The sequence below is a fragment of the Crocuta crocuta genome, unplaced genomic scaffold (genome assembly GCF_008692635.1).
Source record: "Crocuta crocuta isolate KB4526 unplaced genomic scaffold, BGI_CrCroc_1.0 scaffold317, whole genome shotgun sequence".
NCBI classification, from domain to species: domain Eukaryota; kingdom Metazoa; phylum Chordata; class Mammalia; order Carnivora; family Hyaenidae; genus Crocuta; species Crocuta crocuta.
In genome coordinates this window covers 4,323,458-4,341,514 of record NW_027530984.1, presented here as the reverse complement: position 1 = coordinate 4,341,514, position 18,057 = coordinate 4,323,458, and the positions used below count along the sequence as shown (strand labels likewise).

General features: G+C 35.6%; 1 protein-coding gene across 1 annotated transcript in view; it reads left to right on the top strand.

The window, feature by feature from the left end:
* Positions 1-252: 252 nt before the first annotated feature.
* The window catches only part of NAV3 (neuron navigator 3), a 256,522-nt gene continuing 238,717 nt past the window's right edge, over positions 253-18,057 (top strand). The window contains exons 1-3 of the mRNA XM_077770208.1: positions 253-281; positions 919-971; positions 17,929-18,001. Of these exons, the coding sequence (XP_077626334.1) occupies positions 969-971; positions 17,929-18,001 (76 nt within the window). The 5' untranslated portion in view covers positions 253-281; positions 919-968. The remainder of the gene's footprint in view (positions 282-918; positions 972-17,928; positions 18,002-18,057) is intronic.

Genomic DNA, 18,057 nt, shown 5'->3' with positions numbered 1-18,057 from the left:
CTGTATAAAATTATTTTACAACTATTTCCTTTTGAGCTATGACTTCTTAAACTGGAATGCGATCCAGAATAGCTCCCTTTGAATCCAACATTTGTCTTAAGCATTTTTATTGTCTCTATTTTCTCTCACACCATCTCACTTCTTCTCTCCCTCTGTTCAACAGATTTACACTGACTGGGCCAACCACTACCTAGCAAAATCAGGCCACAAGCGGCTGATCAAGGATTTGCAACAAGACATTGCAGATGGAGTCCTGCTAGCCGAAATCATCCAGATCATTGGTAAGACCTGCCCTCTGGGAAAAGCCAGGAGAGTCTCTGCCCCCCGCCCGCTTGGTAAAATGCAATTTAAGTCGAATGCCTATGAACTTAGCCCATGTGTCTCTGAGATTAATGTAGCTCTCCCATGATTTAATTAAAATGTTTATGTGAGAATGTTTGAAAAAAGCAGTTTGGCTATACTTTTAGATGGCTAGAACTGTATCTTTACATACACTGGATTGTCAGAAATGAACGCTTCATTAAACCATATGTCTCCCATGTGTGCGTTTCATTAGCTACAGCAACTCATACACTCCGAGATTCCTTGAAACTGTATCCTGATCCAGCAGGGACAGTTGTGAAAGGTTTCATGTCAGCAGTCATTTGGCACAGACCAAAGAATTAGCAGCAACTTCCTTCTCACTCACTTTTTTTTTTTCCTTTTTGCCTGGTTTGTGCATATGGAATTGGCAGCTCCTATCAAGTGCGTCCTCTCGTACCCGGCTTGGGAGACAAGTGAATGTAGCAGCAGCATTGTGCTTGTTTTTGTTTTTGTTTTGTTTTTTGGTTTTTCTTAGTCTCTTTTTTTTGTGTTTCACTTCATTGCTTAAGCATGTCATTCTTTTTTTCTCTCTTTTATTTTATTTCTTGGCTTTAGCAAATGAAAAAGTTGAAGATATCAATGGATGTCCTAGGAGTCAGTCTCAGATGGTAAGAACCAAATTTATTCTAAAATACAATGCTTATCTTCACTTTTGATTAAACTGCATTTGTAAATGGACTAGAAACTTCTTTTGCATGTCTTCCTGCTTAAGGAATCATTTGATCACATTCTATCATATGTATTTATTTCCTTGGGGGCAGTTTATGAGCAAATGATAGCATCAGCACGGTGGAGTACGTATGACTCCTGAATGACATGTCTCCAGGTGTTTTATCAGATCCTTGACTTTCTGCTGTTGTTGCTCTGACGGCTGAATGATTTAACACTGGTTTTGCTGGCAGTAAACCCCATTTCCAATTTTAAGTGGAGCCTTTTTGTCTGAACAACTGTTTTGAAGAACAGAACTTGCCATGTGCATCTTAAAAATATATAAATACTATTTTATCGTTCATAACAAAGTCCAGTGTAAACACACAGACTCTTAAGCACTTTTGGAATTAGCTCTAGAGGCATGCTGCTGGAACTTTTCTGAGCGGTGACTGATTATGAGATATGATTAGTAGCCTTTTTCAGAAAGCTGTTCATCTAGAGGTTTGTGGCTTCCTCAGCCCTCTTTTTTATCTTTACCAACTGGTAAAGTTTAAAGCTTTGTAATAAAAAAAAATAGATTGATAAACTGCAGAGGTAAAAACTCACCCCTCTCTTAATTAAATAGCCACAGATTAAGTTTATAGGACAACCAAAAATACAAATGCCTTCATTAAAGTTTTATCAGCAGATATAATCAGGAATGATAGCCAAAATTCATCAGATGAGGCTTCCTTCAAAACTCTCTTTAGCAAAAAATAGATATTTTAAGTGAATCGTGATGAATTCTCAATTGTCAGAGATTGGAAGAAAGAAAAAAAAGAACTCTTTTGATGTGCTGATTTGCTTTATTTAATGTCAGAAAACTGAAATCTAAAATAATAAAAGGAATTTATTCTTGAAGAGTGATTAACTATCTACCATGCTGTGTGTGTGTGTATGTGTGTGTGTGTGTGTGTTTGTGTGTGTCTGTGATAAACGCTCTAAGGAAGTATTACAATAGCACAAACACTGTGTAGCTGTTGTGAAAAAAGTTACTGTAAAAAACAATTTTCTGTAAAATGCTTCAATTTTAAGGAAACTTCTTGATCTAATTATTCTGGGCATAAGCATGACACTATGGAAATTAATTATAGATTTACTGAGAGCAATTATTATACCTTCAGATCCTGCTAAAATAATAGCTGTGTGATATTGGAAAATGATGTAACCTCTCTGAGATTCAGCTTTTTCATCTGTATAATGAACCCTAATTAGGCTATGATAATGACATATAATTATAGATATTCTTTGCTACCGAAGCTGATATGGAAATATAGTAGTTCTGTTACAGACTTTGTTAAGACACATTCATTAATTAATACCTGTTAAAAGATTTTAGAGCTTTATATTAAAATTCTCTATAGTCCCTGTGTATCATATTTTATGTTTGTTAAACTCAACACTTGGGTTTACTTTCATTATTTCAATTATAAGGAGGTGTTGGATTCTAAAATATGTCTTCTCTGTTGTCACTCCAGTTTGACTCTGATTACAGAGAATCCACTAAACAGCTAAGCTAATATTTCCTGACAGAAGGAAAAAATAAAACTCCAAAGTTCATAACTATGGATAGGAATACCGTAGATATTTATCTGAAACATCTGTACCGAAGATTCTACAAATCTGTCAAAACATTCTCATGAGTATTAGACTCTGTTAATTTTGTATTACTTTCTAATCCTTATTAGATTAGAAAGCATTAGCCTCCAAATGTCATGTAACATCCAGTATACATTTTATGTTGATATTTCTGTGTTTGATAAAAAAAAAAAAAACAGAAAAACCAAAGCCTGAGAAATGTAAATTCTATGAAAAAGGTAGTTTTTCCAGCCAAAGAGTATTAGTCAGAATCACTTTGAATTTTGAGTACAAAATGACTTGTATCCTCATTTTTTTCTGATGTGGTTGAGTTTTGAATCTGAAGTTGGCATGCCCTCCGTGTGTTGATTCAGAATAATATATATGACAAAAGTATACCTTTTTTGGTGGAGTTTCTTTTGCCTCTGTTCCTAGAATTGGCCTTGGTACCATAGTATTAATGAATAAAGACTCCAGATTTTAACTGAGATAAGAAAGTAGAGGAAAGAGAATTATGACAGAGTATGACTAGGCTTATGAAGCTCTTATGAATTTCATCTATCTATTCCAAACAGGATGTTGCCTGTTTCTTTGTTGCTTAACAACTGAGAGGTACAGCATTAATAACAGTGAGTGCTGTCCTTACTCACAGAACTGCTTTGACCACATCCTTCTGTATATCTGATTTTTTATGGGCTTTGCTTGCTCTTTGTGTTGAATAGGAAAAGGTAAGGTAAAAACTAAGTATGGTACTGTTTCTCATCACAAATTATTTAAATGTCAAACTTAATACCTTTTATTGGATTGTTGTAAACCTTTAAGAATACAGGTTCTCCTGTGGTATGACTCTACAATATATTGATGAATAGTAGTCAGGTAATTCATATTTAGCCAATATTTGCTGAGTACCTGGGCTACCAGATTGAGGGACACTTGAGGATCAAAGGAGCAGATATTGAAGGAAATAATAGCAACTGTGTTGCATAGGTAAGACCAGAAGTGCTGGGAAGGGGTTCCACTGTGGCTTGAGTGCAGTGAGGTGTTTGAGGAGACAATGGAAGCCTGATCACATAGGGCTAACGTATGGGGTTGGTTGAGGAGCCTTTTGAGGACTTTTAAAGGTGGGCCGTGGCATGATCCAATGTAAATATTTTTTAAAAAATCATCCTAGATATTTTCTGAGAATTTCAAAATATGTGCTCGTCTTTATTTGGATATGGGAGATGACGAGTACAGGGAGTATAAATGCCTGAGAAGTTACTATTATACATGGTTACTACGAAGGGAGAAAACAGGCTAAAGGGAGAAGGGAGAAGATGACAAATTCATATTTTGAAAGTAGAGTTTGACCTCTCCATTGGTACATCAAGTAGGAGATGATTTCAGGCAATTAGGCATGTTTTCCTGGAAGTCACAGTACGGTGTTGGGTAGAACAAAGCTAGTGCCTAGGTGGAGCGCCTGTGTGGCTTGGTTAAGCGTCAGACTTTCGCNAGTGCATAGGTAATGATTGAAGCCATGGGAAAAGGATAGGATTTCATCAGAAGACCCGTATAAAGTCCGGAGGGGAGAGATTTTAGGTTCTCACATTGGGGAATACCAGTAGTTATGTGATGAACAAAGGTGTAGGAGTCAGAAATAGGAAAGAATGGTGAGAGAATGAGCAGTAAGGAGAGAGAAGGACTCAGGGGACTGGGGAAGATGAGAAATGATGCCAAATCCTTTTTTTTTTATTTTTTTTATTTTTATTTATTTCTAGGAGAGAGAGAGACAGCATGAGCAGGGGAGGGTCAGAGAGAGAGGGAGTCACAGACTGAAACAGGCTCCAGGCTCTGAGCTGGCAGTCAGCACAGAGCCCGACGCGGGGCTCGAACCCACGAACCGCGAGATCATGACCTAAGCGAAAGTCGGACGCTTAACCGACTAAGCCACCCAGGCGCCCCGAAATGATGCCAAATCCTAAAGCAAGTGAAAATGAATAAATTTAAAGTCTGTGTAGAAGACTTTAAAAAAAAGTTTTTAAATGTTTGTTTATTTTTGAGAGAGAAACAAAATGCTTGCAAGGGAGGGGAAGAGAGAGAGGGAGACAGAAACTGAAGCAGGCTCCAGGCTCTGAGCTGTCAGCACAGAGCCCGACGAGGGGCTCACACCCACGGACTGCAAGATCATGACCTGAATTGAAACCCGACACTTAACAGACTGGGCCACTAAGGCACCCCCTTTGTAGAAGATTTAACATGAGAAGAGAATGAGGGTACATTTCCCTTTGTGTCACGTCACAAGGGGATATGATTGTGTGAAATGTGGGTATCTGAAAATAGATTAAATAGAAATTGAAGGAATTCATCATAACATAGTTTCAGAGTATTAGAGAATAATAATGTGCACTTTTCCATGAGATTCTCTAATTATATTACCTTAAAATAAAAAAAAATCATTATGTTGTTTTGAAATAGATGAAAAAAATTTACCAGTAATTCTTTCAAATGGGCCAAAGAACACATATTTAAGAGAAATATGAACTTGTTCTTGTACCGATTTATTAGCATAATTTCTGAGAGATTTTGATTCATGTTTATTCCAAGTCTCCAAGTCATAGTTATCTTTCCTTAATAAGCTGAGACTAAACACATCCTGAAAAACAGAACTCAGTTTGAAGGAGCTTATTTGACACTATATTTAACCATACCCAAAGATGAAGTTCCTGATATGGATAGCACCTGTTGAGTAATTTCTAGGTGGGTGGTATCAGAATTCAAAAATATATGCTGCATGCCACACTTTGGTGAGATTACACGAGGAAATAAATTAGTAAACTATAAATACTAGGAATGTCCAGAATGCCTAGCAGATTAAAAATAGCAGAAAAATGCCCAACATGTATTTGAAATGCAGAAACACAAGTGCTAAGTTCTTAGACAAAAATGTAAGACACGTTGGGGAAAAGTTGTTTGGAAGACAAATTTTCCTTTATTTTAAAATAGACCATTACATTTAAGGATCTTCACAAATGTTGTAGAGGGATTAGAAAATGTGGTTATGTGAAGTAGGCAAAAATTCTGATTCTACGGTAGAGCTGAGGGTCTGACCAATGTGCTTCACAGCCTGCCCTTCCCTTTTGCCGGCTCTTCCCGTTGTCTCACGGTAAGAGCTCAACTGATTTCAGCCACAGCTTTCAGTCTTCCTTTGAACAGACCATGTTGTTTAAGGTTTTCTGAGATGGTGATTTAGGGAATGCTTATCCCTATGCCTCTTACCCCTTTTTGTTCCAAAAAAAAAAAAGAGAAAATAGGTTCATTCTCCCTTAATTCTCCAGTTCACAGTCCCACAGCATTGTGACTTCCAGAAAAATACCATTATGTATTTTATTGGCACCTTTATTCCATTTCAATAGTTTACACTTATCTGGACGGTGAAACTCTTCTTCCCACTAAAAATGTATGGTACTTTTATCAGTCTTTTGTCCTTTAAGGTTTTAATTATTTTAGTCACTGCTTGTAATTGGTTCTCTTTTAAAGGATCTATTTAGGTAAGATGAGAAGATGAGGCTTCTAACCAAATAGGGAAGAGATAAAATATTGGAATGCTCTTAAAGGTTTAATAAAACCTTATAAATGGCACACTGCAGGCTTCTAGCACTATGTATGACTCAGAGGAGTGGAATATTGCTAAGTTAGTCCATTCACATGATCCCCGACCATTTTTGAAACTGTTCATCTTCTGGAATGGCTGGAAAAAGATAGCTTAATGAAGACAAATGCTTTACTACAAATATAGCTCTGATCTCTAACGAAATGCTAAATGGAAATTTCTACTTTGTAGTTTTCATAGAGGCTCATACCTTGGAACAAAAGCATAAACTACCTAGCACTAGGAGATTTATACTTAAGTTATTAGAATATTCTGATGATTTTTTAAATTTTTTTCTTGATGATTTTTAAAACTGAGTGTGCCTCTAGAAGTTGCTCTGTGTACTAGCATTTAAAGTTCAAATGAAGGAATTGAAATAACAGGAAGGATTGGACAGGGGTTTGTTCAGTTGGAAACAGTAGTCACTGGAAATCTTTCTGACTGGGTGACCCGGGAAGAATATTCAGTGAATGCGCAGTCTCTGGTCATTTCTGCAGTGAGAAAATCAGCCCAGTAGAACTCTGAATTGCTAGATTGATTAACAAAACACCAAAGACCCTGGCTCCTGTTCAGTATTTTAGAGAGATATTTGGGGTTTAACTCTATATAGTTCTTTAAAAGTATATTTATTCATAGTAAGGTAAGAAATATATTTCCTAAATTATATTAAATCTAATTTATGAAGAACAGTAATAGCATGAGATTTATATTTTTTATGGGAGTTGTCTGGTCTGCCATTATATTAAATAAATGTTGGGGCACCTGCGTGGCTTAGGCGGTTGAGCATCCGACTTTGGCTCAGGTCCTGATCTTGCAGCTCATGAGTTCCAGCCACTCATCAGGTTCATTGCTGTCAGCCTTTCAGCATGGAGCCTGCTTTGGATCCTCTGTGCCCCTCTCTCTATCCCTCCCCTGCTTACGCTCACCCAAAATTAAATAAATATTAAAGAAGTTAAATAAATGTTGAAAATAAAAGAATGCTTTTCTGCATTAACTTTATATTATTTATATTATATTATATATATTATATTAACTTAATATAATTTATATTATAGAATACACATTTTAAATGTTTTCATGAATATCAATATTTAAATTAGTTTGTGCTATTAGTAGGACAAATAGAAATTGAAATAAAGTGGGATTCCTGGGTAGCTCAGTTGGTTAGGCATACAACTCTTGTTTTCATTTCAGGTCATGATCTCACAGGTCGTGGGATAGAGCCCCGCCCACATCAGGCTCTGTGCTGACAGTGCTTCAGATTCTTTCTCTTTCTCTCTGCCCCTCCTCCACTCACATGTGTGATCCCTCTTTGTCTCTCAAAAAGAAATAAACTTTAAAAATACAAAGGAATTGAAATAACATAACTAATTTTACAAATTATTTTATTTTATTTTTTTATTTTTTTTAATTTTTAGAGAGTGTGAGAGCAGGGGAGAGGGACAGAGGGAGAGAGAGAATCTTAACGCAGGCTCCACGTTCAGCACAGAACCTGGCTGGAGCTCTGTGCCAAGATCCTGGAATCATGACCTCAGCCGAAATCAAGAGTCAGACACTCAACCAACTATCCAGGCACCCCTTTAATTTTTTAACAAAGAATTTTTTAAAATAAAGTAATAATTTTGAATTGGATTCTGGATTCTGTGTAATTTGTTTTTCTTTCTTTTAGGGGAGAATATTATATATACTTTTTAATTTTATTTGAGGAAAATTAGTAAGTCTTGCATATGCATATATAATAACCATTGTGAATTATAGTAGATATTTTAACTATATATTTGAATATCAACCACTTTCTTAAACATTTAGCATGTTCTTTATCCTGATATTTTTAACTTAAATACTGTTAAAGGTTTCCTACCACTTGGCCAATAACCCAGTAAATACAAGGTACAATCATACCTAGTATTAGATAGCATATTTTGTAACAATCCTTTCATAAATTTAGTTTTTATTAACTTCAAAAATCTAGTCTTTTTCAAAAGTTCTTACTGCTCCATGGTTTTCAATCCCCTTCTTGAAATTTATTAGAAAATTACCACTTACAGGGATACCTGGGTGGTTCAGTCGGTTAAGCACTGGACTTTGGCTCAGGTCATGATCTCACCATTCATTGGTTGATCCCTGTGTCGGGCTCTGTGCTGACACCTCGGGGCCTGGAGCCTGCTTCGGACTGTGTCTCTCCCTCTGTCTCTGCTTCTCCCCTACTCACACTCTGTTTCTCTCTCTCAAAAATTAAAAAAAAAATTAAAACAATTTTCAAATTATTATTTACAGTAATCAATGGTAAAAGACATAACAGTAGAATAATTTTAAACACCAGTAGCTTGGCAAATAATATACAGAGATATGAGACCACTTTAAATAAGAACTGTAATATTTTTATTTAAAAACCTATTAGATTAAATAATTCTCTAAAAGTTACTTCTATAAAAAGAGAAAAAGGAAATGAAATAGGGAGACTCTTACTCATCTGATCTCAGTATAATCATTTGAAAAGTTTATCGTGAATGAGATAAATTATTGGAAAATCAGTAGACATGCCCAAGGTAATTGTTTTATGAATTATATTTAAATGATTTTAGTATAAAGTCAGTTAAACAGACAACGTGTGGATAGACACAGACAAAAATACATGAAATGCCTTTGAAAAATCATATCGCCCAATTGATTGTATTATCTGTATTTCAAACCTAGCAAAACATTTTGTGACATATCAAAGAAACCAAATTGTACAGTGTTCAGCAATATTAGCATCACTTACTGATTGACATTAACGATTAAATGTCAGCCATGTGTATTGGGTTCTGTGCTAGATGATCGGCTTACATTTTTTACTTAGTATCGCAGCAAACCTGCAGAAGAATGGGGTCTCCCTGAGCCTCCTTGTAGAAGAACCAGTGTTTGGTCTCCTATCTATTTGAGTCTAGACCAGATTGCTTTTAAACTTATTAATAAATAAGCTTAACAAAAGAATTAAAGTCTTTTGATTTTCAGCCTCTCCACTCCTCTTTCTATTCTTCCTCCTATCTCTCACTTTCTTCTTTAATGTTTTGGTTCCTCTTTCTTCCCTACCCTCAAACTTGTAATATAAATTATTTTTCTTTAGTACCATACTTGTTTTTCCTATACGTGGAAAGAATATAAACTTTGGTTAGTTTAGGAGAGGGTGTGGGCATGTGAAATAAATAATGGTGTGTAGGTTTGTGGTAAAATTATGCATTTGGCAAATAATTATTATATGTAACTTTAGTCCTATATGTAAGTAAGCATTATTTAAGTTTAGAACTGTTTCACAACCTCATAGTAAAAGATTAAGATTCTTTGTTTTGTTTTGTTTTCTGAAACAAACTGAAAAGTAAGAATTCATTAAAACCCACAGAGTATATCTTCAGGTCAGTGAATACTGATGTAATCTTTATAATTTTATATTTATAAAAAAATTAAACAATGCTCATTATTCTTTAGTTACCAAGCCAGTTAGAATAGAATTTTGAAGAAAAATAGTTTTTATCTGATAAAATACTAATGGATTTCCCATATCTATATCCATACTTATATATATATATGGATATATGTACACTATGCATATCCATCTGTCTAATCATACTTACACACATAGATTCTGTTAAAGCATTTCTACTAAGGATATAATATAATATATATTAGATATATCTATGTATGTGTAGATGGACACACATATACACATACACAGATGCCTACTATGGACCCGGGCTCTTTATAAACATCTTTAATCCTCATATATTATGTGGAAAATGTTTTTAATCCCATTTCATGGATAAAGAAACAGACACTTCGGGAGAGTAAAAACTGCCAATTTCTTACATTGTATAAACTCCATAACTCGAATGCAAACCCAGTTTTACTTGACTTTTTTTTTTAATTTTTAACATTTTTTTTTAATGTTTTATTTATTTCTGAGAGAGAGAGAGACAGTGTGAGCAGGGGAGGGTCAGAGAGAGATGGAGACACAGAATCTGAAGCAGGCTCCAGGCTCTGAGCTGTCAGCACAGAGCCTGACATGGGGCTTGAACCCACGATCCGTGAGATCATGACCTGAGCGGAAGTCAGACACTTAGCTGACTGAGCCACCCAGGTGCCCCCTTGACTGAAAAACTTTTAATTATTATACTTTACTGCTTAGTTAATAAACTTGACTCCTTGCATCTAATCACAGACCACTCCACACAAGAACAAAGGGAAGAGTGAAACAAAATGACTGTCATCTACCCTTCTCCCTATCCCACAACACACAGTAACTTGAAATGGAAAAGGGAAGCTTGTGGGTTAGCATTGCAGTGATATGAGGCACCTAATTAAACTGTATGTTTTACCTCCCCTTCCCAAAGACTTAAAACAAAACCCAGAGAGCAAGGCCTGGAAATGTGCCTGCACACAGATCCCTGCTCACCCTTAGCCTTGCTAAAGTTTTGATGTCTACTGCTCTGTTGAGTCGAAAATTGTATTGATGGAGCACCTGGGTGCCTCAGTCAGTTAAGTGTCCAACTTAGGCTCAGGTCATGATCTCACAGTTCATGGGTTTGAGCCCCATGTTGGGCTCTGTACTGACAGCTCAGAGCCTGGAGCCGGCTTCAGATTCTGTGTCTCCCTCTCTCTCTTCTCCTCCCCCTCTGTTCTCTTTCTCTCTCTCTCTCTCTCTCTCTCTCTCCTCCCTCCCTCTCAAAAATAAGCATAAAAATTTTAGAAAAGATAATTGTATTAATTACCTCTGGCTGCTGTTACAAATTATCACAAACTTGGTGGCTCAAAGCAAAAGAAATTGAAACTCGCACAGTTCTGGAGGCCAGAAGTCTAAAATCAGTGTTGCAAGGTCAAGGTATCAGCAGTTCTTTGCTCCATTCAGAAGCTATAGGAGAAATCCATTCCTTGCTCTTCTAACTACGGGTGACTGCCGGTGTTCTTTGGCCTGTGGCCACATCAGATATTCTGTATATTAATATGCCAGAATACAAAAGTACATTGTATATTTGAGAATTAATTTGGAAGCATTTAAACTTTGTGAACTTCGAATTTGTGTAGAACAAGTGGATTTTGCATACTCTTTCTGTCTTTACCTTCATACTACATAATTTCATTTTTACATTCAACCAGATATTTGTTGAGCACCTATTTTGTGCCAGGCACTATGTCCTGGCTGCCTGTCAATCATGTAGAGCTTGAATCAGAGGCTGGAAATGTCTTAGTCAGAATGTCGAAATTACTTGGAGGTACCTGGGTGGCTCAGTGGGTTAGCATCTGACTTCAGCTCAGGTCATGATCTTGTGGTTTTTGAGTTTGAGCCCTGTGTCAGGCTCTGTGCTGACAGCTAGGGGCCTATAGCCTACTTTAATTCTGTGTCTCCTTCTCTCTTTGCCTCTCCCATTCATCCATTCATCCATTCATGCGCTCGTTCTCTCTCTCTCTCTCTCTCTCTGTCTCTCTCTTCCCCTATGTATCTATCTCTGTCTCAAAGTAAATGAACATTTAAAATTTAAAAAAATTTAATGTTTAATAAATGTCTGTTTTTGAAAGACAGAGAGAGAGCTTGAATAGCGGAGGGGCAGAAAGAGAGGGAGATGCAGATCTGAAGCAGGCTCCAGGCTCTGAGCTGTCAGCACAGAACCTGACACAGGGCTTGAACTCACAAACCAGGAGATAATGACCTGAGCTGAAGTCAGATGCTTAATGAACTGAGGCACCCAGACACCCCTAAAAATTTCTTTTAAATGAATGTCTAAATTATAGTGGTAGAAAGCTTAGTGTGGCAGAAAGTGCAAGTTCATTGGAGACTGACAGGATTGAATTTGAATTCTGGCTCTTCTAGTTTTTAATTGTGAAAATTTGTTAAAAGTATGTCATCTTTCCAAGTCTCTATTGAATAGAAAAAAATATATAAAATTTACTGGATTTGATTCTGAAGATGAAAAGGGTTTTGCATTTGGAGTAAATAACCTATGTGCTTAAAACTCTATATGAGCTCCCTTTGCTAGATCATTGAGAAGTGGAGGAACAAGTGGCTTCTACACCATTTTCCCTGCTTCCATTCTTGACATGTAGTGTAGGGTTTTTCCAAATGCAGTTTTTTGCCTAGTATATTGTGAAGGCAATATGTTAAAAATGACATTTTAAAATGAAATACACTAAGTATAATTTTGAAAAGTCAGAGAGCATTGGAGAGAGCATAAGTAGAAAATGATGTGTGAAAGTTTTATTACTATCAATGAATCTGTGTATGTGCTGTGTGATCATGCCTTCAAAGCAACACTGAGCATTTCTTTCTTTTTGCCTAAAATACACCATTAGTTCCCTGGGCCTTGAGATGAGCCCAGACTCCCATCAGGGCATGGGAGGCGTTTTCCAACACGGCTCTGCCTATCTCGATGGCCTCGTCTCCTGCCACAGATTCTCCAGATTTCAAGGTGCTTATTCCTGGAGTCCCTTCTGCACGATCTTTCCTCCCATTCTGAATCTTGAAACTGATAGAGGGGTATCGGCTATTGGAGTAGCCTTTTTTCACATTGGTAAACAATGAAATTGTGAAGAAAGATTTAGGTGAAGTTAACTGTCAGCATTCCCAGCTTTTCTAAATTCTTTGTCAGCCCTTGACTTATGATGTTTCTCAACCATGGCCAGTTCCGACGGCGCTCCTTCCTTGGATTTACCTCATACCATTTCCTCTTATTTGGTTAATGCTTCTTAACCTTTCAGGGACTAGCTCAGTCTTCCTTTTAAGGAGAAAAATGTGAGGGTTAATGACATAGGCTCTGGTTTTGATATATTCTCTCTTAGTGACTTTGAGCTTGTCAATTTAATGCTCTGAATAACATCTGTCTCCGTATAAAATGGTATAGTAATGGCAAATTCAGATAAAGATATCTTTGTAACTAGGTTAGGTAAGGCTTAGTTACTAATAACTTTCTCCTTTCCTAACTATCTGACCTCTGGTCAGGAATAAGCCCTTGTTCGTGCTTCTCCAGAAGTCTCTGTTTTTCTGACCATAACATTTTTTTGCATTACATTGGAATTGCCTCTCTCTCCTATAAAACTGTATGTTTTTAAGGACTCAGACACGTTCAATGAACAATTAATTGTTAAGTAAGTGAATCCAAATAAACATTAAGAATTTTAGTCAATGCAAAAACATGACTGCATTTTTTAAAATTCTCCAGATGAATTTATATATGATTAAAACCTTTGGCTAAAATTTATATTACTATTTGAATTCTGTGATAGGACAGGAGTTCATTCACACTGAGCAATTTTACCTATCTTTTTAATTGAAATCACATTTATTTAGTTTATATAGTGATACTACCAGCACACATTTATAATGAAAAAATAGGATGTGTAGTTAATCAAAAATATCACATGTCACAAGAGAATGTACCATCCAGAGATAACAAAAGTTAAATTTAGTTTTTATTCTTCTAGACATTCTCTATGTATGATTCATAACAGCATTATCTAGCACTTCAGACATGTCCTAACTGGGATGCATTGCATTTGTAGAAAGAACTCAAAGTTTGAAGTATTATGTCTGCTACCTGGTTTACCGTTATTTAACTTTTTATATTGTGGTTTCAGAATCCAGGGGGCAACAGAGGCACTTCAATTCTAGCTCAAATTCAGCTCTGTAAACATAACTGCATAATATTTCCTCAAACATCCTTATGAGCAATTTTGATCTTGGTCTCTCTAATAGGCATGCCGGGTCCTTCTTCTGATACTTGTCTACTTTATCAAAATCAGACTTAGCCTTCAAGTTTAAATGATACTACTTTTATGAAGCCTTTCCCATATCTGTAGTGAAAATTGATAAGTCCATTCTCTGTATTGCCATAATGTATTGTTTATAATTCTTTTTTTTATAATTTATCATATTATGCCTTGTGTTGTGGTGATTTATGAATCTTCTTTTTGTCTCCAGCTATTTTACAAACTCACAAAGGCAAAGACTTTATAATTCACTTTTGTATCCCTTCACCATCTAGCAGAGCTCTTTGCATGTAATAAACAATCAATAGTTGCTGAATGAATCTGTCATTCATTGTTAAGTGTTGGTGCCAAGGTTAAATTTAATGACAAACTATAAAATTGATCTTCATCATACCCAGATAGTTAGGACCGGAATAGAAACTACTGACGTCTAAAAATATGAACCAATTTTCCATTGAATTTGTGTCTTCAATAAAGAAAACACACAGCAGTCCATTTTTGTATTTATTCAAGGAAAATTATCTTTTTGTTTAGGCTTGTGATAGCCTTCACAACCACCACCATTGTCTTAAACACTATTATCATTCACTTAATTGCCTGCAACAGCCGCCCATCAATTTTCTGTACTTCTATCCTTGTATACCTATATTTTCAATAGAATAGGGACTGATCATTTTATTTTTATTTTTAATTGAAGTAAAACCTACATAAAAAAGTGTAAAGTACTCTAATAGGAATTGAGATAAAACAAACATAGGAAGTATATACAATACTCTAATCTCAAGTATATAGCTGATAGCTTTTTTAACATGTATACACCTATGTAGTCACACTCAGACCAAAACAAAGGACACTTTCAGCATGTCTGTTCCCCTCCTGCAGATTTCCAGACTGTACCCTTCCAAAGATCATTACTGTTCTGATTCTGTTTTCATTATTTACTTTTGCACATCTTGAATTTTATGTAAATTGAGGACAAAAAGTATTTATTGGCTTCTTCTGCTCACCTTTATATGAGATCTTCTCTGGAGGTCATTTATGAGATCTCTGGAGGTCTGTTGCTTAATCTGTACAGAGGAGGGTAGGCTGATCCTGGGAGCTAAAATTTGACAACAAATTGATCAATGTTCAGCCCCAGCCCACAGAATTTCTGATTTGTATTGTTTGGATATAAACAGTCAGGCACAGAGAAGTAATATATTTTTAAAAATCCCAAAGATAATTGAACCTGTAGACTCTGAATCAAATGATCTCTCTCTCCCTCTGTCTTTCTCTGTCTCCTTCCCCTTTCCTCCCCGTTCACTCCTTTTCTCTCCCCCTGCCACCCCACCGCTTCTTTCTTCCAGAAGTACAGGGATGGACTGGCTACCACCCCTTTTTACCTCTATTCTTCTTTAAGTGTGCACTGAGCACCTATCAGATACTAAACACCATATTAGGTTGCTGAAACTACATGAGTCAACAAAACATAGTTCCTATGTTCCAGGGGCTTAAAGTCTCAAAAAACCCCATGTCTGAATATAGAAACAAGTATCATTGAATACATTATAATAAAGTAGGCTTTAATAATCATACTGGAAATTAAGTATTCAAGTAATTGTTCCGTTGCTGTTATTTAACGGCTGTACCAGTAATGCAGAAGTGAATTAACTATCTTGAATTGTTGGTACTCATATGAATAACTGTAAAGGAGTATCCAAAAATGTTGAATGCCTCTGATAAATAGATATATAAGGTATGTAGATTTCCAATATATTTTTTTCTCTACTCTTTTAAGACCCTTTTATTTTCCCTTTCTAATTTGTGGTGCATGCTGAATGAGTTCTTGGTCTCTAATACCCACTCCAGGCACCAGTTTGTTTTTTAAGTGGTTTAAATGGTAGCCCCCCCCCAAAAAAAAAAAATATATATATATATTATATATATGTATGTATGTATACATACATACATGCATACATAGACTCTATTAGCCTTTTGAGGTTCTTGCAGTGAATTAATTAATAAAAGTAACTGAAATTTAGGTGATTATAACCTGTGAACATTTTGCAGTAAATTACATATGTTTGGACCAGGAATCTTCCTATTTTATGTAAAAAGTATATACTTGCTATGGAATTAACAACAAGACTATTAGGGCAAGCATTTAAAAATCTTCAGTTCAGGTCTCTTTCTCAGTATTAGACCACAGTAATTATTCAGTGAGTTTCTTTTACTTGTTTGTAATGGTCCTGAAAAAAAAATCGTTTAAAAGACATTTTAGATGAATACAGTAGAACATCCTTTTTTTTCCTATTTCTTTTCCTTCCTCCTTGATTCCTTCCTTACACAATCTTAATTTATAGTAGCAAAGTGAAATGTAAGGAAAGGATGTAAAATATATTTCAACATCTTAGCATTATTGGATATTGAGATGCTAATGAGCAAAACAAAGTCTGTTTGGTCATGTAGGACTCAGTGACTTCAAATCTATTGTGTTTTTTCAGTAGAATAGTTTCAATAAAACTTGCTTTTTGTGTTTTAGTAAAACTTGTTTTGAAATAAATTCATAAAAAAATCATTTTACATAAAGAAAATATATAGATCTTGGCTACAATCATTTTTAAGCAAAGAATATCTAATTGAATGTTACTAATTTAGTTTTGCATAAAATTACATTTAAAATTGAATGCAAATTGTCATTTTATAAGGACATATTTTTAATTTCTCTTTTTTTCTTTTTATTTTCTCTAAGAGACATTTTGACCTTGCTGGGAAGCTAAGCTAGTGAGGACATTGGCAGAACTTTGTATGTCCATATGCATAGATTTGGATGAGAATTTAATATGACAGAAAACAATACCTTGCCAAGGATTAACTTTAAATCTTCTATTTACTTTAGAATTCTAAGATTTATGGAATACCAAAACAACCCAGGGAGATGACTCATAAAGAACTAGAATTTTCTAGTTTCCTACACTCTTTTACAAATTCTTAGCTGTTTAACTTTGTTGTATAACATGATGGTCAGTATTGAGGTCAACCTGTAAAGTAACATAAATCAATTGTTTGGGTTTTGTTTCTTTGTGTTTTATGTTTTTTGTTTGCATATCATTCTAAATGGTTACAAACTGGTAATCATGTCAAAATTAATTGTTTAAAAGCCATGGCATCACACTTTTTTTTAGTTGATTTATTTATTTGGAGAGAAAGACAGAGAGATCAAGCAGGGGAGGGGTAGAGAGAGGGAGAGAGAGAATCCCAAGCAGGCTTCATGCTGTCTGCACAGAGCCCAGTGTGGGGCTTGAACCCATAAACCGTGAGATCATGACCTGACCCAAAAACCAAGAGACAGAAGTTTAACGAGTTGAGCCACCCAGGCACAGCACCCTGGATCACACTTTTAAATTACGAAGGCAATACCTATATTTATTTAATTAGAGGAATATACAATTGTAGAAATACAAATACAGTTTTAAAAATAAAGCCTTGCTATGATTTCAGATGAAAATTCACTTTCTTCCTTTCATGCTGTATCAACCCTTCTGCAGTAATTACCAAATCTCACTGATTGACTCCCAATTACCCACATCCTAACATTCTATAACTTGCATAAGCAACAGTCTTTTCTTGTATGGATGCTTTAGTTGAGACTTATTTGTGAAGCTCAAAATGCAAATTTATGTTAAGTAGGTGGGTTGCTAACATGTAAGAACGCTATTCTTGATCCGGCCTCTATGAATTGTTTGTAAATACCACACTGGACAATGCAAGCTTTATATTCATTCTACAGTTACCCCAAATAATTCTTGTGAAACTCTGGTAAAGATCTCTAGTATGAAATGAATGTAAAATATTCATTCTTTCTTTATCTTACTCTCTGGTTTCATTTTAGCTCATTTGTTTATTTAAAAATAACCCTCTAAGTTGCTTTTTCACTGCTTTTCATGTTACAGATTGAAAATGTTGATGCCTGCCTTAGTTTTCTAGCAGCCAGAGGAGTAAATGTTCAAGGTCTATCTGCAGAAGGTAAGAAAAGACATAGTTGTCACAAATAACACACAAGCTTGTAAAAAAAATTTTTG